The sequence below is a fragment of the Micromesistius poutassou genome (genome assembly GCF_964030765.1).
Source record: "Micromesistius poutassou genome assembly, chromosome: 9".
In the NCBI taxonomy this organism is placed as follows: domain Eukaryota; kingdom Metazoa; phylum Chordata; class Actinopteri; order Gadiformes; family Gadidae; genus Micromesistius; species Micromesistius poutassou.
The window spans coordinates 6,870,131-6,894,756 of record NC_140279.1 but is presented as its reverse complement, the minus strand read 5'-3'; the positions used below and the strand labels follow the sequence as shown (position 1 = coordinate 6,894,756).

At 41.6% G+C, this 24,626-nt stretch overlaps 2 protein-coding genes across 3 annotated transcripts in view; both read right to left on the bottom strand.

Annotated features, from left to right (window-relative positions):
• LOC311352788 (complement factor H-like) overlaps positions 1-24,626 on the bottom strand; it is a 135,838-nt gene that overhangs the window by 5,802 nt on the left and 105,410 nt on the right. The gene's annotated exons all lie outside the window — the stretch shown is intronic.
• LOC311352789 (uncharacterized protein) lies at positions 9,121-18,340 on the bottom strand. Of its 2 annotated transcripts, XM_084472588.1 has the most exons (5): positions 18,166-18,340; positions 15,103-15,291; positions 14,238-14,486; positions 11,074-11,142; positions 9,121-9,592 (listed from the first exon to the last, which is right to left on the bottom strand). In XM_084472588.1, exons 1-5 carry the CDS (start codon positions 18,233-18,235, stop codon positions 9,348-9,350), a joined length of 822 nt encoding a protein of 273 aa, XP_084328714.1. In that variant the 5' UTR covers positions 18,236-18,340; the 3' UTR covers positions 9,121-9,347. The 2 variants fall into 2 exon arrangements, 1 of the variants encoding a protein (XP_084328714.1); XR_014636939.1 differs by lacking the exons at positions 9,121-9,592; positions 11,074-11,142 and adding an exon at positions 11,152-12,299.

Sequence of the window (24,626 nt, the reverse complement as noted above, 5' to 3'; positions counted from 1 at the left end):
TTTCACTGTTTCTGTTTCTTTGCTGGTTTCTGCTCCATACTCCTCCTTCTCCTCATCCCCACCATGCCTGGAGTCACCCTGTGTCTCAGCCTCACCTCCACTATAGTCACTGGACTTGACTAATAACAATAATAAAAGTTAGAGACTATAATTCTATACACACACACACACACACACACACACACACACACACACACACACACACACACACACACACACTTTATTCTCGTAATTAATTCAATATGTATGACTCGTACATATTGAATTAATTACGAGAATAAAGTCATACATATTGAATTCATTACGGCTACACTATAGGCTACACGTTAAACGTTTATTATACGGTTGTGCTCACTGAGCAAACCCAGGTTTAAACTTTAATACTTTTAGCTGGGGGGGGGGGGAACTCTGATGGGGATTGGGCTTCACAGGGTTTGTTGGGGTTACCGGCGTTGCTGTGGTTACCGGTGTTGAAGTGTTCCAATGGTTTATTAGCGGTGGTATCTAATAAATCGCTGTCTCATCAATACTTCATTCACTGCCTCTTCCGTGGTCATTACAATATTATGAATAGACTGCGTCGGGTTCTCCGACGTCTCTGGTACTTTTCTATAATTAGTTTAAGTCTTATTATATTGCCAAACATGCCCGCAAGCGCACCTGTCATAGCTATGCTGCTGTGTCCTGTTCCTGCCTCACCATTGGTCTCGCTGACAGGGGCGTCAACCTTGGCTTTTCCACGGAAAAGGTCAGTTAATTTTGCACATTTGGCTGCGTCTTGCTCTAACATTTTTTTTATTTTCAACCTCAACTTCTGAGCGCCACCCAATTCTTTTTCCTCTCCACCACCTTTTTTCCTTTTTGACATTTTTCATATTTCTCGTATTTCTGTGTAACTGAGATTTACTGTAACTGGAAGTAAGTGACCGCCGTGTGTCTGAGCCAATCAGAAATGACAGACCGCGGAGCAGTCCAAGTTTGGAGGGGCCGTTCGGCCGCTCGCTTTGGGCGCTCGCTTTGGCCGCTCGCTTTGGCCCCATACACTGTGGGGGTGATCCCCCCTCTAAATTGACAGTAATACATCAGCCCCGTTTTACCGTGAGGCCAGAGCTCCGTTTTGCGCTGTAAGCAAATATCCAGCAGGCCACCCCAAATCACGGCTTACTTAACTTGTTCTCTTTTTTTACATCTTCAATTGAAAAAAATAGAATAATATAATATAATAATATAAAATAATAATTAAAAAAAATAAAAATTACGGCCGGCCGGCTCGGCCTGAAATCGTCCGGCCGTTCAGGAAATCTCCCGAACCTCCCGATGGCCAGTCCGCCCCTGCCTGAAACAGAAAGGGGGGCTGGTTGTAGTCTTTTCACTCGCTCTAGCCCTACTGTTGATACAGATAACTGAGCAAAAATACTACAACCAAATGTAAACCGCCCATTTCCGTTTCCGGGATGGTTTCCGTTTCAATGGGATTTACAAAATGCCAAATAAAACACGACAGAAACTGTATTTCACTATGATACTTGATTTGGAACGTCAACAAACACCATTAACCACTCGGTGAGTTGCACATTTCTAAAAACTAACGTTTAGGGTTGTTTTAAGGACAGGTTTGTGAATGCCCATAGCCATCCATTCTGAAGCAGGAAGAGGCAATTCTAAATGAGCCAAATACCCGAGACAGGACCAATAGTCAAAATTTCAGTGTCAACCACTCTATTTCATCCTAGACAAACCAGAAATGGGGCTAAATGTTCAAAATACCGGAATTGTCCAATGTTAACCCAAAACCAAATATACATTTCCTTATCTATTGATGATGAATGAAGTGAAAAATGAAAAACAAGAAAAACAAAACACTAAAATCTTGCCTGGGCTACTCATGTTAACGGCTGATGGTTTTGCACTGGGCTAAACTATGCTGAATGGCTTTAATAGAACACAATGAAACTTAAGGTAGCTTTAAACTTCCATAAACTCTGCACTCTTGGCAATTGTGTAGTCATCTAATTGTGATTGCTTTGGTTGTACTGAGCCTTAATTGTCACTTTGGATAAAAAACATCTCCTTTTTTGGTGCATTGATTACTCAATGCACAACAGGTGTGCAGCCTCAACCTGCCCAAGAGTATAATCAGTGTGACTTGGGCCAGGTGAGGCTGCTTAAACCAACGCTCAACCACAGTACAGACATACACGTATAATATTTGCCTGCTGAATAGGCATTAACTGATGCCTATTTATGAAGCAAGATGTTCAGGGGGATCATGCTGCTGTCAGCTGCTCGTCATGGAGCCTCATTGCTAGTGAAACTGCTCAAAAAGGAGGCCATATCACATCCATTGGCTGTGTATGTGCAAATACTTCAAATTCTCCAGATTGTGTTATTTGCGCAATAGAAATTGGGTTATTTACACAGTAGCAGTGAATAGCCTGTCTAGTTAGGTTTAATTATAAAGCACAGCTTAAATATACATTATAAAAGTAATAAATTTAACCGATTTTGATCCATTCACCCTTTCTGCACTCTTTCCCCGGTGCTAAAGCATGGTACTGCAGTCGTTTTCCTGTCACATTACGTTCAACAGGAGCCGCTGTCTCTCTACAATATGTCTGACCCTGTGTAGAAGGGTCGAGGTCAATGTTTATGAGAACGTTGACCGACCTGTACAACAATGTAGAAAATGCAAGGAACCACACATAACTAAATATGCACATATAAATAAAAATCCCCCATGAAAATACCTTCACAGAGTGGGTTTGGTGTCCATCCGTTTTCCGTGCATCTAGCCCAATTATTAGTTTGCATGAAGCCTTCTTTACACTGGTATGCTGCATATTCACCCATCCATTTGCTTGGAAGCCGTTGTTTCAAATTAGGGTCATTTGGATCCTGACATCTGATCACTGAATAAAGAAGCACAATTGTGTTTCAGTGGGAACTTATAGTAGCTCATGATTGTTTTCCCAAAACATACAATGTGGCATCTACATAGTTCTCAATATAGATTTCTGAACACTTATGTAAACTTATTTGGTTTACTTTCATTTGATTACAATTGTTACAAAAAAAAACACATCCCATCAAACCTGAAGGATCGAGATGACCAGGATGGTTCATGTCAATCCTAAGAACATTTATACATTTACAACTAATTGATGCGTGAAAATAATGTTGCCTACCTTGGCATTTTGCAGCTGTATCCCATTCCCCACTTTCTGTACAACTAATTGTTTTCTGTGTTCGTTGATCAAAGTAGGAAAACCAGCGGCCTCGGTTGCATTCCACCGAAACGGTTTCTCCTGGAAAAAATCGGTCTTTATTTACGTCAAGATAAGTGGTTCCTCTCAATCGCAGCAGTTGACATGTCACTCCTGAAAATCAAAAAGTAGGATAACAAATTAATATTGCCATTACCCAGCAAGCAATAGCCCTCATATTGATGTCTGTGCCTGATAAAGCCCTGAATTAGACTAGGCTACACTGCAGCCACTTCTGGTCTTCAAATTGGGTCAAAGTAACTTTGGACAATTAAAAAAAATGTAGGTGTTAAAGTTTATCATGTAGGCTTATGCCAACTGTCAAACAGTTATAGTATTTCACTTCAATCGTCTATCATGGACCTTGGGTGCAATTCATGGCAGGGTGTATGTCCACTCAACCCCTGAGAGTGCCCAGTACATAGTAGTACATAGTACACAGTTAGTAAGCACGAGTTCACCACTCATCACTTGAAGATCACTCAGATTATTGTTGTATTTTAAGAGCATAATAACAATGTAGGCATAAATGTTAACCAGATATCACCTGAAGCAAACTAATTAGAAGTAATGGTTCTGAAAAAGAGAGTGAATCCTCGATGCAAACGTAAACGGTCCCGGCTCACCGTTCCGACCTTAGTTGTCACATTGCCAGAAATCCTAGATTTGTGTGCAATGCCATTAGAAAAAAACACTTACGGTTGCAAGTAGGAATTCCTGGACTCCATTGACCACTTCGGCATCTAATTGTTCTCTCTCTTTCCATTCTGTAATTAGTACGGCATGCGTAGGTTACTTGGGCTCCAGAATTGTAGACCTCCCGTTTCTTCTCCATAATAACTGCATTCTCTACTCTTGTCGGTAAATTGCAGGTGGGGTTCACTGAAGAAGAAAAAAAGAAAAAGGCCACACACAATGTTAACCCTAAACCAAATATAAATTTCCTAATATATTGATGATAAAACAAACTGAAAAAAAGACAAACAAGGTGGAAAAAAATGAAAAACAAGAAAAACAAAACACTAAAATCTTGCCTGGGCTACTCATGTTAACGGCTGATGGTTTTGCACTGGGTTAAACTATGCTGAATGGCTTTAATAGAATACGATGAACCTTGAGGTAGCTTTAAACTTCCATAAACTCTGCACTCTTGGCAATTGTGTAGTCATCTAATTGTGATTGCTTTGGTTGTACTGAGCCTTAACTGTCACTTCGGAAAAAAAAAAAACATGTCCTTTTTTTGGTGCATTGATTACTCAATGCACAACAGGTGTGCAGCCTCAACCTGCCCCAGAGTCTAATCAGTGTGACTTGGGCCAGGTGAGGCTGCTTAAACCAACAATCAACCACAGTACAGACACTCACACACAGGTAATATTTGCCTGCTGAATAGGCGTTAACTGACGCCTATTTATGAAGCAACACAGTGGCGCGGGAAGTAGGGGTGCGACAGGTGCTGCAGCACCCCCTGGTGGCGAAGCTTTAAAACTGCGATGACAATAAAATTATAGCTTATAAATGTCTCTGGTTGTTGTTTCTGTTCCATGACATTTTGTATGTCATGTTTGGGGTATGGGATGAAGAGAGGGATAATTTTAGTAATTTGAAAATTATTTTATTTATCAATGTGTATTGGCCAATAAGATTTGTCTTGACGCGATTGCAATCAGGCTAAACAAACAAGTTCTAAAGTGGACTGCAGAATACAGAGCCTGTGCAACATTGTATCTATAGAATTATATAAACTCTACATAGACTGTAACCCCCTGACGAAAATATTTTCCTGCGTATCTGACAAGAAGATGTTCAGGGGGATCATGCTGCTGTCAGCAGGGTAGGTCTAATTATTAAGCACAGCTTAAATAGACATTATAAAAAGTTAATAAATTTAACCGATTTTGATCCATTCACCCTTTCTGTACTATACTCACTCTTTCCCCGGTGCTAAAGCATGGTACTTCAGTCGTTTTCCTGTCACATTACGTTCAACAGGAGCCGCTGTCTCTCTACAATATGTCTGACCCTGTGTAGAAGGGTTGAGGTCAATGTTTATGAGAACGTTGACCGACCTGTACAACAATGTAGAAGATGCAAGAAACCACACATAACTAAATATGCACATATAAATAAAAATCCCCCATGAAAATACCTTTACAGAGTGGGTTTGGTGTCCATCCGTTTTCCGAGCACCTAGCGTTTGCCTGAAGCCTTCTTTACACCGGTATTCTGCATAATCACCCCTCCGTTTACTTGGAAGCCGTTGTTTCAAATTAGGATCATTTGGATCCTGACATCTGATCTCTGAATAAAGAAGCACAATTGTGTTTCAGTGGGAACTTATAGTAGCTCATGATTGTTTTCCCAAAACATACAATGTGGCATCTACATAGTTCTCAATAAAGATTTCTGCACACTTACGTATGGTTTACTTTAATTTCATAACAATTGTTAAAAAAAAAACATTAATCCAATCAAACCTGAAGGATCGAGACGACCTGGTTGGTTCACATAAGAGGACAACAATCCTAAGAACATTTATGCATCTACAACTAATTGATGCGTGAAAATAATGTTGCCTACCTTGGCATATTGCATCTGCATCCCATTCCCCACTTTCTGTACAATTAATTGTTTTCTGTGTTCGTTGATCAAAGTAGGAAAACCAGCGGCCTCGGTTGCATTCCACCGAAACGGTTTCTCCTGGTAAAAATCTGTCTTTATTTACGTCAAGATAAGTGGTTCCTCTTACTTGCAGCAGTTGACATGTCACTCCTGAAAATCAAAAAGTAGGATAACAAATTAATACTGCCATTACCCAGCAAGCAATAGCCCTCATATTTATGTCTGTGCCTGATAAAGCCCTGAATACCTATAGGCTACACTGCAGCCACTTATGGTCTTCAAATTGGGTCAAAGTAACTTTGGACAATTTAAAAAGATTTAGGTGTTAAAGTTTATCATGTAGGCCTATGCCAACTGTCAAACAGTTATAGGGCCCTATCTTGCGCCCGGCGCAATTGACTTTCTACACTGACGCATGCAAGCATTGCGCCAGTACAATTGCGCAACTGACCAGGAAATATCTAGTCTAAAGTCAGTGGCTCGTTGTTCGGATGCTATTTTAAGGGCGCAAAGCCTAATGTCGCATTCGCACAACGCGCATACACTTTGCTTCTCATCTACACGGACGCAGCAGTTCCAATTTCTGCAAAACAAAATCAAATTTTAGGGTAAATGGTTGGTTAAATTATTTGGGAAAGAACAGATGAGTTGTACTTTTAAATCAATGCATCTGCAAACACCGTACATCAAACACATATGTTCTTGACACAGACATCGTGTACAAGCCCATTACTTTTAGGATTGATGAGTATTTGATCGTGAGAAAATAGTTTTACCGCGAGTGTTTAAAAGAATGAATGAATGCAGGTGATGCTTGGTGCGCGTGTGTGTGCGCACCCTTCTGTTTAAACACACGCAAACTAAACACGTAATGCATAATGCAGTCCTGGCGATGTATATTAATGGGGGGACACATGCATATTATGAACACAAGTCGATAACGATAATGTATACAATACTGGTAACAAACAATGTTTGTTAATGTATTGCCGCATTTTCATTAAATAGACCCACAGTTGCGACCATCGAGGTCCGTGTACTTTGCGGCCATTCGATTTTCAATTAGAAATCAAAAATCAAAAAATGAAAAAGTGACAGATTATTTTGTTTTTTGTTTTTTAATCTAACACAAAAAACAAAAAAATGTTTGGTTTTTCATATTTCAATTGTAGGCTCAGATCAAAAATACGAAATGGAAAAACGGGCCACAGGACTGAATTTGATTTTAATATTTAATTGGTCGGATTTATACTTAAATAAATTTGTCACTGATGTCATCTTAACAATGATAATATAAATTGTATGCTGGCGCCCGAATAAGTTTTGAAATGGGCCGACATAGTGGGAAAAATGTGTAGATTCATCCGGCGAGGAGCTGTCATTACGCGCGACTATTACGCACAGCGGAGGTGATTCCACTAGTTCCCTGACTGTAACCGAGGTCTGGGACTGGATCTCATGTGGCTGAAAAGAGTAGAAAAGAACCATAAAAGGGCCGCTGCCACCTGCCAAATATGCCCGGGGTTGGAGATCTCAGGGTTGAAATGAGTCGGGAGTAGTTGGTCTATCATGCACCCAGCCCCCAGCGGTGGCCTTACTGCAGCAGATCGTAATATATATATATATATTTATAAACAAACACACACACGTATCAGCGGCAAACAGCTGCGAAAATGTATGCATATGCTCAAAACCTGCTCAAAACACAACATTTACAAGGGGGAAACAAGTTTTTGTTTTTTTCTTGGCTATAAGTCAATGCACTGGGCTTTTATTTTGAAGTCCAGACACTTCCGGTCTGTCATCAGCGTTAATATTATTATCAAAAACGAAAAGAGAGATTTTGTAACAAACAAAATAAAAAATTGGCCGTTATTTGATTTTGGTCTCCTCGTTTTTTGGTTTTAAAAGCAAAAACCAAAAAACCAAAAAACCAGCCTGAATTTTTGTTTTTTTGTTTTTTGTTTGAAACGGAAAACCAAATTACCAGCTTACTTTCGTTTTTTGACAGTTCTGTTTAAAGGAAAAATCGAATGGCCGCGAAGTACACGGACCCCTGTGGCCCGTTTTTCCATTTCGTATTTTTGATCTGAGCCTACAATTGAAATATGAAAAACCAAACATTTTTTTGTTTTTTGTGTTAGATTAAAAAACAAAAAACAAAATAATCTGTCACTTTTTCATTTTTGATTTCTAATTGAAAATCGAATGGCCGCAAAGTACACGGACCCAGGTGGAACTCTCATTGGTTTATTGCACGTAACGCCCAAAACACACCTACAGGTCTCAGCCCAACCCATTTTAGATTTACGCCAGGCGCAAAGCTCATTTATCCCGCCGTCATAATAGCAACAGCGCCATAGAACCGCCCACAAAGTACTTTGACTTTGCGCCTTGACGTCTGTGTTTTAGACCGTCTAACTAGGGCCCATAGTATGATTTCACTTCAATCGTCGACACATAGCCATTTTTTTGAAAGCCAATTTCAAAGACTTTGTCAGGCACAACACAAGAAAAAGTAGTGTGGTGACACACCACAAGAAAGATTAGATACTTAAGATTTAGTCTATCATAACCATTGTTAGCTAACCGACAGACAATCCCAACCCCAAACTAAATGAGAAGCATGCAGCAACATGAGGTATGTATTTCATAGCTGTGCACATGCACATTAAAATGATATTGTTGCTAATCCTTGATCTACACAAACAATATATCATGAAAGTTGAGACTCCACTGATTCCAACAGTCCAAACCACATCACTGTGATGTGTTTTTTAGAATAAACTTCACTTCTTCAAGTTACAACCAAAGATTATGTCTCACCTTTGTTGTTTTTGTCAAAATTGTGTTTGATAATCTAGTGCAGGCCTATTCCTTCTTAATTTTTTTTTCTAGATAGAAAGTAAAGTGTGCATGCGCTCCAGTAGCGCTGTTTTCAAAGGTCTCTTCATCGTCACCATCATCGCTGGCATCCCCAACCATGCTTAAATTAACTAAACAAATTAGATCTCTGTTCGCGTAGCTTTGACTACACGAACAGAGATCTAATTTGTTTAGTTGTAACAGTGTACTTATTGAAAGACTTGAAAGTAACCATAGTAGCTGTAATTCTTACCTTAAAATAAGGTAAGAATTACAGCTATAGTTACTTTTGTTAAAGTCTTTCAATGCACTTTACTTTCTATCTCATAATTGTCTATTAATCTCTTATGACTTTTTTTTTTTTTATCTCTTATGACTTTTTATCTCAGAATTTCGACTTTTTATCTCATTATTATGACTTTTTATTTAATTATTATGAATTTGAATTCTCATTATTATGACGTACAATGGGGATTTTATTTTTTATCAAGGAAGAATTTATCTTTTTTTTTTTTACTGGCGGGAATGGGCTTCCATTACGGAGCCGCCGAAGTGACATGAAGGAGAGAAAAAAAGAAAAAAAAAAAACATGTAGGCCTACTGGGGACAAACACTGACTATAGTTTTGCGAGATCTTGAGTTTGTTTTGCGAGATCTTGACTTTGATTTGGGCTCAAAGGGCCGGCTGGCGATCGGGGTGGTGGATGTGCCCTGGAGATGGTGGGAGGGCGAGACCCCCTCGGGAGCGGCTTTGCAGAGGCTGGAGAGGCGAGGCTGGAGGGGGGGGGGACACGTGCTGATCTGGCCAGGGTCTGGCGAGGCTGGAGTCCGTGGACCCGCTCCTGAGGGGGACACGGACCAGTGTTTTGCCGTTTGTTTTGCTCCTTTCCTGGGGCTAGAGTTAGGCTGTGCTCGTGTGTGTGTGTTGGTCCAGCGGGGATGGATCAACATCTCGCGAATCAAACTAGACTAGAGATCTCGCAAAACAAACACAAGATCTCGCAAATCATAGTCAAGATATCGCAAAATAAAGTCAAGATCTCACAAAATTATAGTCAGTGTTTGTCCCCAGTACATGTTTTTTTTTCATCTTTTTTTTTTCTTTGTCTTCGTTTTTTTTTTTTAATTTGCGAGAACTTGACTTTGATTTGCGAAATCTTGATCCAGCCCGGACCAACACACACACATACACGGCTAACTCTAGCCCCAGGAAAGGAGCAACATAAACGGCGAAACGCTGGTCCGTGTCCCCCTCGGGAGCGGGTCCGCGGAATCCAGCCTCGCCAGATCCTGGCCAGCACATTGCTGACCAGCAATGTGCGTGTGGGTCTGGCGAGGCTGGATCAAGATCTCACGAAACAAACACAAGATCTTGCAAAATAAAATCAAGATCTCGCAAATCAAAGTCAAGATCTCGCAAAGCAAACTCAACATCTCGCAAAACTATGTCAGTGTTTGTCCCCAGTACATTTTCCCTTCATGGTCACTTTGGTGGCTCTGTAATTTATCATATTACAATGTAATATGATAAATAAAACAAATGCATTAAATCTGTCATACACATGCATATAAGGCTCTGTCTGCACCTGCTATTGGCTCAGTCAAGCTCAAGTTGCATTTTATGCTGGCGGGCCACGGAGAAAGTCACTTTAGCTAGGCTAACAACACGCTTCAAGATGTGTCTCGAAGCTGTTTTACTTGTGTGGCCCCTGAACCCCCAGTGGTTTTCCTTTTTGGCCCACTTGTTAAGGAGGTTGAATAGCCCTGATCTAGTGTCTGGGAGTTCTCGCAAGAGCACAATTTGAATTTGCTCAGCGAGTCACTCTGGGAACGAGAAGTAAGGCGTGTTTCAGATCGCCTGCATTTGAGCGCATGTATGCACGAGACTTCAGAAGATCCGCCGGAACTAGTCAGACACACATCAAGTTCCCACCACGTCAGATGGAGGGAGTTACCCTGGAGCTCCTACGAGTTTTTAAAGCCATGTGACATGTCGCATAGGGAAGTTATCACCAGCATTTCTGACCTTTTTTTATCCCAGAATGCATTATGTTACGCGAGGTGAGGCAACACAACAAACCGTACTCCACGCACCCCCTGCTGTGAACAGCTTCGTTTGAGGGCGTGGCTAACCGCTGGAAGGCGGGATTTCTGCACTTCAGCACCTCCCACTGTAGAGTCTGACGTCACATTATCACAGCAGTAAATTTTGAGCGCAAACAAGTCGTTTGACACACTTAATGAGGGGCGTTTTCTGTGTGTGTGAATACTCCCCCTGGTTCGGACATAGAATTTTGTGGGTCACAGCTGTGATGCTCCTCACCTGCCGTGGTTGTTGCACTGGACCCAGGCACGACCGCAGCCTCCACCTTCTCCAGTTCAGAGCCATCAGCTATAAAACAGAATATGTCATAGATCTATATCTATATCTATATATCTATATATCGATATATCTATATCGATATATAGATATAGATATATAAGGGCTTCCTGTCAGTGTTAACGCTTGCGATTAATCTGGAAACAATGCGTAAAAAAGCATTATGTTTACACCGATTATTGCACTTCTTCATTTTGTGCCTTATGTCTTCTGCCAGCTGGAAGTGATTTCCTTTATGGTAGTTAGCTGCATCATTGCCATTCAGCTTCCCATACGAGAGCGTGCGTGGGAGTCAAACCCCGCGAGCCGCCGCAAACCAAGAAAGACATAATAACGTATTGCGCACGTTTCATACAGTAATAGGCTGTGTGTCATGTACCTCTGAGATTTTGAAACTATATCCACACGGACATTACACAATCTCTGCCTGTGTCTTGTAAAGTTAAATCGCTGATCAGAGGAAAACCAGAAGCCTGGGTTGCATTTCACTGAAACAGTTTCTCTGATGAAATTCTCCCTTTTTGCACATCAAGATAAGTGGTTTCTTTTGCTCACAGTAGTTGACATGTCACTTCTGCAAATCAAATTTATATCAAATTGAATTAATACTGACAATACTCAAAGCAACAGCGGCCATTTTAATTGATTTCATTGAATTAATTGAGCAAGAAGTCCTGTATTAGAAGGACCTAACTATAGCCCACTTCATTTCTTAAAATCTGGTCAAAGAAACTTTGGACAGTTGTGACATGAGTTTTTTTCCTTCTTTAGAAGTACAGACACTTAAAAATAAAAAAAAGTTAAATCACTCTGGTAGTTTGTGGAGGTGGCGCTGGGGCCGCTCAAGAGTCAAGCAAATATTATCTTTATTTTTATCTCGACAATTTACTTCTGTGCCATTCAGGGGAAGCTGTGAGAAGAGACCCCATGACGGTGATAAATCATCTCTCCGTCTTGGGTTTCGCCATCAACTGGGTAAGAGCTTTCCGCTCCCCAGCCATCGGCTAATCTACTTGGGGCTTTGCCTAGACTCGGCCACGATGACAGTGTGTAAGGAGTAGAATGTTCTATATTGTGGGGAGTAAAAGTAGTAAGTTGTCTGAAAATACTCTCTTTTGTTTGGCATTTTGTAAATCCATTGATCCTTCTGTTGGAAGACTCTCGTTGACCTGAAACAGAAAGGGGGGCTGGTTGTAGTCTTTTCGCTCGCTCTAGCCCTACTGTTGATACGGAGAACTGAGCAAAAATACTACAACCAAACGTAAACAGCTCCATTTCCATTTCCGGTACCGGTCCGGTTTCCGTTTCAATGGGATTTACAAAATGCCAAATAAAACACGACAGAAACTAACTATAAACTAAAACATTTCACTATGATACTTGATTTGGAACATCAACAAACACCATTAACCACTCGGTGAGTTGCACATTTCTAACCCTAACGTTTAGGGTTGTTTTACGGACAGGTTTGTGAATGCCCATAGCCAGACATTCTGAAGCAGGCAGGGGCAATTCTAAATGAACCAAATACCAGAGACAGGACCAATAGTCAAAATTTCGGTGTCAACCACTCTATTTCATCCTAGACAAACCAGAAATGGGGCTAAATGTTCAAAATACCGGAATTGTCCAATGTCCAAAACCAAATATACATTTCCTCATCTATTGATGATGAAACAAACAAGTTGGAAAAAATGAAAAACAAGAAAAACAAAACACTAAAATCTTGCCTGGGCTACTCACGTTAACGGCTGATGGTTTTGCACTGGGCTTAACTATGCTGAATGGCTTTAATAGAACACAATGAAACTTAAGGTAGCTTTAAACTTCCATAAACTCTGCACTCTTGGCAATTGTGTAGTCATCTAATTGTGATTGCTTTGGTTGTACTGAGCCTTAATTGACACTTTGGATAAAAACATCTCCTTTTTTGGTGCATTGATTACTCAATGCACAACAGGTGTGCAGCCTCAACCTGCCCAAGAGTAATCTGTGTGACTTGGGCCAGGTGAGGCTGCTTAAACCAACAATGAACCACAGTACAGACACTCACACACCTGCTGAATAGGCGTTAACTGATGCCTATTTATGAAGCAACCCAGTGGCGCGGGAAGTAGGGGTGCGGCAGGTGCTGCAGCACCCCCTGGTGGCGAGCTTTAAAACTGCAATGACAATAAAATGATAGCTTATCTCTGGTTGTAGTTTCTGTTCCACGACATTTTGTATGTCATGTTTGGGATATGGGATGAAGAGAGGGATAATTTAAGTAATTAGAAAAGTATAGCTTATAAATATCTCTTGTTGTTTATGTTCCACGACATGTTGTATATCATGTTTTGATATGGGATGAAGAGAGGGATCATTTTAGTCATTTGAAAATTATTTCATTAATCAATGTGTATTGGCCAATCAGATTTGTCTTGACGCGATTGCAATTAGCCTAAAGGAACGTCCATGGTCCTGGTGATAACGAGACGGCTCACCAGTGATGACGCTCACGCTTACGCGTGTTCCTGACAGCGACCGCAAGGGTTTTTTTATCCAATAAAAAACAGTCAGAACCAAACCGAACTTAGTAAGATAAGTTTCAAGTTTGCATGCCTTTATTTCCTTGTAGCCTATCACCTACTATCCTTTTGCTTTTATTTATGAGAAGCACATTGTATCGCCACTGTATGGAAGGCTACACTTGCCCTTATCTGGAGCTGGTTTACCAGTAGCCTACAACGTTTAAAACTGAGCAAAGTCGATGCCAACAGACGGTTACAACGTCAATCAATAGTAAAGTATGTGCTATGATGGTTTATTCTTTCATTCTTTCTCAGGGGCTTCTGAATATGTGATTTCCTTGGATTTTGGCACAAGGGATTATAACATATGATCCTGTGTATTAATTAAAGGAAATAAAAAATATAATAAATTAAACTGATTTTGATCCATTCACCCCCCATTAAGATGGAAATGAAAGTCAACTTTTAAGTGACCATCATCACTCTTGATATATTCTTTCATGTAATCAATGCTGTGTGTGTTCAGGCAACAACTGTTGACTGTACAGTATCGTAACATTGACCTAAATCTAACTTAAAGGTTCAGAGACTACTCACTAAGGCATGAAGTCTCTCTGGTCGATTGTCCGTTCTCACAGGTCTTCACTTCTCCCTCCCTGTGGCAAGTAGGCAAATCAATCTCTCCATTGACACAGACCTTACTAATTGTCTTTAGGCTGTGTACGAATCCTTCTTCACAAACAAATGTAAGCCTATCATCGTGAGCACAGTCCAACTCTTCAACTCCGTCTCGAAGGAATTTAATATGATGTGGTTGCAACTGCTGTCTGCCCACGGTGCACGGCCCTGAAAGAGAAAAAGACCAGAATGTGGTTAAGGCTGCACCAATCAACGGCAAGATGACAAATAAACTCTTCTGAAAGGCTCCAAGTTAGCCCTGATGGGAAGACGTTCAGTGTTCATTGGGTGAGCTCTGTTATCCACTCCTAGCATGTTTGGTGTGTAAGAAGAGCCTTCCATAAGAGACGGGCCAGATTTGAAATACAGCCCCATATTTGAAATAGATGGTTTTGACTTTGAGTGTTTTGTTATTTGATACGGTGCTCAGTGTATACATTTTAGCCTATATAATTTTTACAAAAATTGCCATAGACATCATCATCAGTTTTCTGGTTTCTGATAAAGCTTAAGATTTACCAACCTGCTTTCTGGAACTAATTCCAATGTTTATGAACAATATTACAAACTCCATGCACATCATGGATGGAAAACATAATTATGCTATATGAAAGATCCTAAATAATGTTAATTTCAGATGGAAATTAAAGTCAATTTTTAAGTGACATCATCACTATTTTTTGTTGACTGTAATCAATGCTGTGTGTGTTCAGGCAACAACTGTTGACTGTACAGTATCGTAACATTGACCTCAATTTGACTTAAAGGTTCAGAGACTACTTACTAAGACATGTAGTCTCTCCGGTCCATTGTCCGTTCATACAGGTCTTGACTTCTCCCTCAATGGTGAACTTTAAGTGACAAGTGTATCTCACTGTTTCCCTGTGCTGGAAGGGTGACTTCAAATCACTGCTGATGTCTCCATCAGGGAGCGGCGGCGGAGGCCCACACGGTCTTTGGTGACTGCTGTCGTCTATGCAGAGAGAGGGACAACATATAATAAAATAAAATAATTCTTTACTGAAGTGAGTACAAACGCAGTACAAAAACCACAGACTTTACATGAGAAAACAAAGGTGAGAAACTCGTCTTAGAAACACTATTGACAATAGTCACAACTAGGAACCACGTTCTTGCATGGTGTTTGGTACTGTCTTATATGCTGACGTGAGCTCCGCTTCATCTGATTCATCTTGGTTAATGTGCCCGTGCCTGGCACGTGCACGCGATCGGGAAGCTCATGGCTTGGGAACCATTACGGAGTTGCAGGAGTCGTTACTGCAGTGTTGGTCGTGCTGGGACCGGACTGTGATGCTCCCAATGTGAATACCGAACAATATTGGGTGATGGCAGGCTTGTTACAAAAAAAAAAAAACATGTACTGGGGACAAACACTGACTTTGTGCCCTGGAGATGGTGGGAGGGCGAGACCCCCTTGGGAGCGGCTCTGCAGAGGCTGGAGAGGCTAGGCTGGAGGGGGGGGGACACGTTTCGCCGTCGGACTCCAGCCTCGCCAGACCCACACGCACATTGCTGACCTGGCCAGGGTCTGGTGAGGCTGGAGTCCGTGGACCCGCTCCCGAGGGGGACACGGACCAGTGTTTTGCCGTTTGTTTTGCTCCTTTCCTGGGGCTAGAGTTAGGCTGCGTGTGTGTTGGTCCGGCGGGGCTGGAGTCCACAGACCCGCCCCCGAGGGGGACACGGACCAGCGGTTCGCCGTGAAGATTGCAATGTGCGTGTGGGTCTGGTGGGGCTGGATCAACATCTCGCAAATCAAACTGGAGATCTCGCAAAACAAACACAAGATCTCGCAAATCAAAGTCAAGATTTCGCAAATCAAAGTCAAGATCTCGCAAAATAAAGTCAAGATCTCGCAAAATAAAGTCAAGATCTCGCAAAACAAACTCAAGCAAAAGTTTGTCCCCAGTACATGTTTTTTTTTTTTTTTTTTTTTTTTCGTTCATGTCACTTCGGCGGCTCCGTAATTGATCATATTACAATGTAATATGATAAATAAAACAAATGCATTACATCTGTCATACACATGCATATAAGGCTCTGTCTGCACCTGCTATTGGCTCAGTCAAGCTCAAGTTGCATTTTATGCTGGCGGGCCACGGAGAAAGTCACTTTAGCTAGGCTAAGAACACGCTTCAAGATGTGTCTCCAAGCCAAAAAAACTTATTAACAAATATTAATAAATATATAATATTTATTAACAAAAAATGTTATAATTATATGATTAAAAGTGAAGAAGAAAGGAATGCGTCTGCCAAGTTTATTCCATGTAGTAGTACTATATCTATTAAGTTAACACTACTTTAAGTAAGATTTATTTGTAGCGATTCATTGACATAGTTTTACTCTATGTGTGGCCCCTGAACCGCCAGTGGTTTTCCTTTTTGGCCCACTTGTTAAGGAGGTTGAATAGCCCTGATCTAGTGTCTGGGAGTTCTCGCGAGAGCACAATTTGAATTTGCTCAGCGAGTCACTCTGGGAACGAGCAATAAGGCGTGTTTCAGATCGCAGACTGCATTTGAGCGCATGCATGCACGAGACTTGAGATGATCCGCCGGAACTAGTCAGACACACATCAAGTTCCCACCACGTCAAGTCGGACACAGGTGCACTTCTTGTAGTTTGAACAAGCATAGTTTGGGAGAGGGCACGCCTCTTTGAAAGGAGTCATTTCTCACGTAGGAAATTCCACGTGGTAATTCCAACCAACTAGGGCAACGTTTTGATATGTTGAGGGGAGTGTCTTATGTCTGCATTTATTTGAGACCATATGCACAGAAAAGCAGACGGAGGTAGTTACCCTGTAGCTCCCGTGAGTTTTTAAAGCCATGTGACATGTCGCATAGGGAAGTTATCACCAGCATTTCTGACCTTTTTTTATCCCAGAATGCATTATGTTACGCGAGGCGAGGCAATGCAACAAACCGTACTCCACGCACCCCCCGCTGTGAACAGCTTCGTTTGAGGGCGTGGCTAACCACTGGAAGGCGGGATTTCTGCACTTCAGCACCTCCCACTGCAGAGTCTGACATCATATTATCATGGCAGTAAATTTTGCAAGTACGTCTCGCTGCGACCTGCGGGAAGGCGGGGCGTGACATCATGCCCTGCCCACATCACCGGCGAGTGCATTCTGGGAACTCCTCAAATCATTCGTTGTTCAGTAGTGAAATATTTTATGTTAAGGCCTAGCTAATCTAAGTCAGGTTTGGGTTAGGGTTATGGTTAGCTGCTAGTTAAGGTTAGGGTTAGGGTTAGCTGTTAGTTAGGGTTAGGGGTTAGCTGCTAGTTCAAGAGGACGTATTTAGTTCAAGTACTTTCAAGAAAGACGTATTTTTCTTCTTCTGTTGGTTTTATATGGGCTACGCAATCCCAGAATGCACTCGCCCGTGATGTGGGCAGGGCGTGATGTCACGCCCCGCCTTCCCGCAGGCTGCAGCGAGATGCTTCTCAAATTTTGAGTGCAAACAAGGCGTTTGACATGGTAGTTAGCTGCATCATTGCCATTCAGCTTCCAATGCGAGAGCGTGCGTGGGAGTCAAACCCCGCGAGTCGCCGCAAACCAAGAAAGACGTAATCACGTATTGCAAACATTTCATACAGCAATAGGCTGTGTGTCATGCACCTCTGAGATTTTGAAATGATATCCACACGGACATTACATGATCCATGAATACATAATGTCCGCCTGTGTCTTGTAGTAAGTTAATTGTAAGTTAAATCACACAGCCTACATAGGAAGCACATTAACAAATAAACCACAACAGAAACAATGAGACAGAACTATCTAAGCTATCTGTGATCAAAATTTCTCTGAAAGTGTTCTTACCTTGGCCTGTCACTACTTTAAATGCAACCATCCATATTAAAAGAACACACCCTTTAGATAATCTGTGCATTTTGTCGGCATTCACAAAACAATTCACCAACACCAAGACCAGTACAACCTAGAGGAGGAAAGCCCAAGTCTGTTCCTCTTAAACTTCTGTCTGAGGGAAATGCAGAGGGGGGGTTGTGTTATTATGTGTTATTGAACCAATATACCTGTGTTTCATCATTGATCATTCGGTACAATTTCCAGTATTTACCGAAAGAAGAATGCCTATTCCCGTAAAAGTGCATGTTTTTTTGTGTTTTATCTCCAGGTAATGATTTACACCGATCAATAAAGCAAACTGGCTGCAAACTGGCCTCTCAATGCCAGATATTGGGATAGGGATATTGGGAACTCAGGACCCAGACAGGAAGCCAAAAGGATGCGTATCAACATCTTGTAGAAGATCCTTGATATATGCTGTGTTAGCCTCCATGGCAATGCAGAGTGTGTGGGTGGTGTTGGGAGGAGGTGGTGGTGGTAGGCGCTTGCTGGTCACTTGAACATAAAGGAATGGACTATAATCTCTGCTCCATCTTGTAGCGTCTGAGCAACGTGTCTGCCATTGGTTTCACAATGTAGGTACATATTGCCTGTACCACATTGATGTGGTGTCTGTGACATACACTCACACACACATTAAAACATTCATGTCCCTTTTTTTTGGTGCTATATATTTTTCTTGCAAAACTGATGTTTTGGCTGAATCTTTACAACTATCTTGAGCAAGCTGACACTAGAATGAGTAAATTTGCCCTCTACTGCGGAGTGTTTCCTTAACCTTTTCAAACCACAGCACTCCTTCAATGATATTCCTTTTCTAATCCACCAAACCACCAAAAAACGTCAGGAAATACTTTGCAAAACATCTGTTGAACTGTAATAGCCTGTGTACTGAACCGCGTGTGCTTCCAACGTCCGCAACCTCTTTGGACTATAATCACCCTGCTAAAAAGGCTTCGGTGTCTCATCTTACTATTATAATAGCAGGCCTGTCGGCTCCTCCACACTTGGTCAAGTGCACATGTGCCAAGCAGCGAGCAGCTCACACACACAGCACGCACGCACACACACACACACTGCACGCACACACGCACATACATTCACACACACGCAGCAGACGCAGAAGTTAGATGACAACAGCAGGATCGAGATAACAGCCCTGCCGGTGAAGTTGGAGCCATTTTTGCCCCCTGCCCTACGCATTTTCATTGATCAGACAGCACCATGTACGGAAGCATAATGCATTAATTTGAGAAAATTAATTCTGCAGTTTTTCTGAATTTTGATTAACCTCAAAAGAAGAAGCTCATTCACTTAAGAGCTCTATTTCATAGAAGCATACATGTCCTGCCTGTTTAGTTCAATCTAGTTTTATTTTGGTTTATGCTTGAGACGTTGGGAGATGCTCGTGTCCTTAAGTAATATTGATGGAATTGCTATTAGTTTGTTGACTTGCAGCACCTCAGGACTTTGGGGTTGTTCATACGGAAAGCCCATTCTGATCTGATTCTCTGATGCTCTGATCTGAGGTTCTGATCTTCTGATGCTCTGATCTGAGGTTCTGATCTGAGGTTCTGATCTGATGCTCTAATCTGATGACATTGCAGCGTTTGTCCAGGATCAACACCCCGGTGTGTGTGGATGGTGAATCTCTGTCTGAGCAGCGATGTGTTTCATGTCCACATCCAAGTCAGGGTTAGGCTTCCTGGACACCTATAGTATAACGCTACGGTATGTGGTGCATTTCATATGTAACATCGCTCATTATAACACTAATAACAGTAACACAACGGTACTAAAAAAGTATCATGAGTTGGTGTGGGTCGTAACCATGGGGATAACAGACCCGCTCTTTCCTAAAAGCCTCAGCCTTAAATGCAGCTTCTCTTGGGATTTTGAGGAATCTTGTGAATTCATAAAAACAGTTGGATTTTCTTTTGCCATGAAAACTTATTTATGGCAGGAGGCGTGTTAAGCCCACACACGCTGCCTACGGCCTCGTACCTAAGACAGAATCACAGCCGTTCTGAAATTCAGTACAGCATCACTCCTTCTCATGTGATATTGCTTAAATATCCACTTGTTTCAACCTATGGCCATTATGTCATTTTCTGTAACATGCAGGCAAGTTTTGGTGTGGGCGTCCCAGTCAGGCCCTAGAATAAGGTTGTCAAGTTTCAGGGCGGTAGGACCTTCCCATCTCAAAAGCGGCCTTTTACACCACATTCTGATCCACTAGGTCTTCTGGCAACACTTCTGACAGGCTTTGTCAACAAGAAGCCCATTTGGGAAAACTATTTTTCTGTAAGGGCTAGAACTCCAAATCTCATATGTCGTTCCCGGGAACCCGGGAAACGTGAATATACATTTTGTCATCCTTAGCAATCTCGGAGCATTTGCTGAGGCTTTGTGATTCATTTCTTGTAGGGCTGGCGCCCCCAAATTGATAATCATATGCTTTGAGACCCTCTTCGATATAAAAGAGACCCCAGGTCTATAGCTTACTTGTTACTGTCCTCGACTCAGAAGTCACCTACTCATTTTATCACATTTACATTTAGGGCATTTAGCAGACGCTTTTATCCAAAGCGACTTACAATAAGTACATTTGTCATAGAAGTGAAACAATATATCGCCGTCGGTACAGTAAAGATGTTCATAGAACCAAGTGCAAGTACTAACATTCGCCAAGCTAACCCCATTAACCCTAACCCTGTGTACAGCAGTGATAGCTAGCTACTGCAGATGCTACACAAATAAGTACATGCTACACCAGGGCTGCCAACTTTTGGGTTTTCGCTGGCGTGAGATTCTGTAGAATCTTGTAATGCATACTTTATAGCAGGGTCCGCGGGTGTAAATGTTGACTGTGGGGGGGGGGGGGGAATCGGGATTGTTGATGGGGGGGGGGATTGGGATTGTTGATGGGGGGCGCGTATTTTTTATATTTTTTGCCGTGAGAAATTGGATGTGTGGCGTGTGAGCGTGTGTAAGCAGGCAAAAGCGTGTGTTACATGGTGAAACCGTGAGAGTCGGCAGCTCTGTGCTACACAACATGCATGCACAACACAATTAAGTACATGCTACACAATTAAGTACAAAGAACGCCACCTCACCTCACCACCTCCTTTAGGGCTTCGGCCTCCTAATTTATCATAATAATAATAATAATAATAATAATAAATCTTTATTTCAGACCCAGGGGGATCCATATCACCATAAAAGCAGAATAAGATAATAAAAACAAAGACAGAAAAAAAAAAAAAAAAAAACACAAAATACAAAGTACAGAGCCTTCCCCACTATTCAGTGTAGGCTTGCATACAAACATGTTCTAAAATGGTTCCACAGTCTGGACGAAAATCTTACAGAACTGCGTACAGGATTAACCAACACATTAATAAGTGCATTCTCTGATTCTGACGCCCTACACATAAATCTGTGCATCAGATTGCGCAGAACAGCAGAGCAGGTGGGTACCCCGACACTAACAAACATATGGCTTGCACTGGAGCTTCTTGGGGCTCTCAACAGTAGCCTCATGCTGTCATTATAAGCTACTGTAAGCTTTCTTATACTACCTTGTTTGTAGTGGCACCACAGGTGGGCTGTGTACAGAGGTGTGCAATATGCTTTAAACAATGCAATTTTTACAGCTACAGAGCACATGCTAAACTTACGACATAGCATGTTTGCTTGTGCATAGAGCTTACGACGCTGCCTGTACATATCTTTATCATCGGACAAGTCATTAACAATAATATGCCCCAGATACTTAATCTCACTGCACACACTGAGTGCAGTACCAGACAGATGGAAGTCAGGGAAGGTTGACTGTCTGTCTTCTCTGCTTCTAATAATCATAACTTTACTCTTACCAGCATTGTACTTTATGTCAAAGTCAGCACCATACTGTGTGCATGTTCTCAATAGCTGTTGGAGACCAGCACTGTAAGGGCTGAAGATGACCAGGTCGTCTGCGTACATAAAGTGATTAATTAGTAGATCACCAACTCTACAACCTGTACCACATGTATTCAACATCAGAGACAAATCATTCATGTACACATTAAAAAGAAAGGGAGACAGGATTCCGCCCTGGCGGACACCATTGGTCACATGGAAGGGATCAGATGTTACATTCCCCCATCTCACTCGCATTGTCTGATGCGAGTACCAGTAGACCAGGATTCTAATCAAAAAACCAGGGACCCCACTTTTCGACAATTTCAAAAATAATTTCACATGATTAACACGGTCGAATGCTTTAGAAGCATCGATGAAGCACAAGAACATGGTAGAATTATGACTATTGTATTTCTCTAAGATTTCCTTTAGTGCAAAAATACATAGATCAGTGCCATGCTTTTGTTTAAAACCAAACTGGTTGTCTGTAGACATGATGTATCTCTCAAGTCTACTCAGTAGAACTGTCTCCAGTACCTTGGACATGACACTGGCCAGAGCTATTGGCCTGTAATTATCTGAGCTGTTCAGCTTCCCCACTTTATCCTTAATAACTATAATCATAGTATGTTTGAATGCCCTCTTTCATATATATGACACCACCACCACTGGGGCTTGCCATCAATTCTCCATATCCATATGGGTGAGGGGGTGCTTGTGAGCAGTTGGGTACACCATACATAAATAGGAAGTTTGCAATGAGCATTACTATACTCAACAACAGAAATGGGCACACTCAGAATGAGGAATGACCTCTCACACATGATAAATTAATGAATTGTTTCAAATAATCTAAAAATCGATCTGTGTGCATCACTCAGTGACGTAACTAGCCCCCAGTGATTTTAAAAAACGAGTCACGTTGATTACAAAAGTGCACAGTGCTTATATTGTTTACATTAATGTGCAATATGTTTGTGGGTTGAGAATCAGAATCAGAATATTATGTTCTTATAAGATGTTCATGTATAAATACAGGATATATGCGTGCATGTTACAGAAATTTAAATAATGGCCATAGGTCTTAAACCAGTGAGATAACTGGGGGTGAGATAGCAAGCACAATAGCAACCTGGACTGTCACGTAACATGGACACAGGCCCATTGAAAAGAATAGGCCAAAAAAAGACTACGTTTTCCGCTGTGGACCAACGTACATGCTGGTGTGAGACTGGGTTTAAGGGACGTGATTAGTTTCAGTTTTTGAGGGGTTCTGAAAAATCTGATTTTGTTTTGACGTATCCATAACTAGAGGGTGCACTGCCACCCCCCAACTTATTATAAAGTTTTGTAGATATATTATTGCAACGCTTGCTCTCCCTCGCCCTGATATCCTAAAACAATATATATATTGTAGAGACCCTGTACACATGGGGGTTCTGGGTTTGCAGGGTCGGCCGTCAATCACCCTGCTCTCTGCCAACCACTAGAATGGGGGTGGGGGGGGGGTGTGTACAGTTTGTGGGTGGAATAAACCGTGGATTCGACACTCCCTCCGTATGTGAGAACATTACAATATTTTGACCTTTATAAACCCAGGGTAGGATCACCATGGCATCAAATGCTCCGTTCCTTGTCTGTGCCCTAACATGAAAGAGTATATTTGGTATATCATTTATTGGCTACAATTATAATATATATAATATAATTTCCTTTAGTCCTATTTTTTTATGAAAAATGTACATGTTTGGCTTTCACTGCTCACCATTCTCTACCTTTGTGTTCTCCACTGCCCAGTGATTAATCAGCACCGCAATCACTGATGCGGTCGATAGACATTGTTTCTGGCTGTGTGTATAATAAAGTTCATATAAAGTATCAGTTTCTAATATTATTAGGGATGCACTGATCTGATGCTGGTCGGTATCTGATTGATACCGGCCTATATGTGCTAGAGTTGGCTGGAGTCCATGCATAGCTCAGATAGTAAACCTCTCTTTTTTGTCAACCAAATTCTCATATTGCTGAAACAGAGATAGTAAAATAGTTCATTTTCAATTCAAAACTGAGTTTTGAGTGCTGTGCAGATCCATAGGATCACTCCCACTACACATAATACACACGTAATTTCCCAACATTCATAAGTCACACCGTTTTACCAGCATATGCAGGTGCACACACATACCTTGGCAATCACATAATATTTAGGAAATCAGTCTGGATCTCTCCTGTCCATTTCAGTGGGCGAGTTCTTGCCTTAACGTACAAGCCGATCTGACCCACAAAACATGTGACGTCATCATGGTGTGCTGTTCTGATACACGGGATAAAGTATAACGTATTTTGTGTTGAGAATCTCCACTAGTGCAGACTCTTGTTCTTGTTTGATAGTTGTCATTGAGTCTATTTCTGCAATAGCTGCACTTATGGCTGTTTACTAATACTGCTCGTTGCTCTGGGATATACCATTACTGTTTTGCCAGCGGCAGCCTACGCAGTCCCAGGTT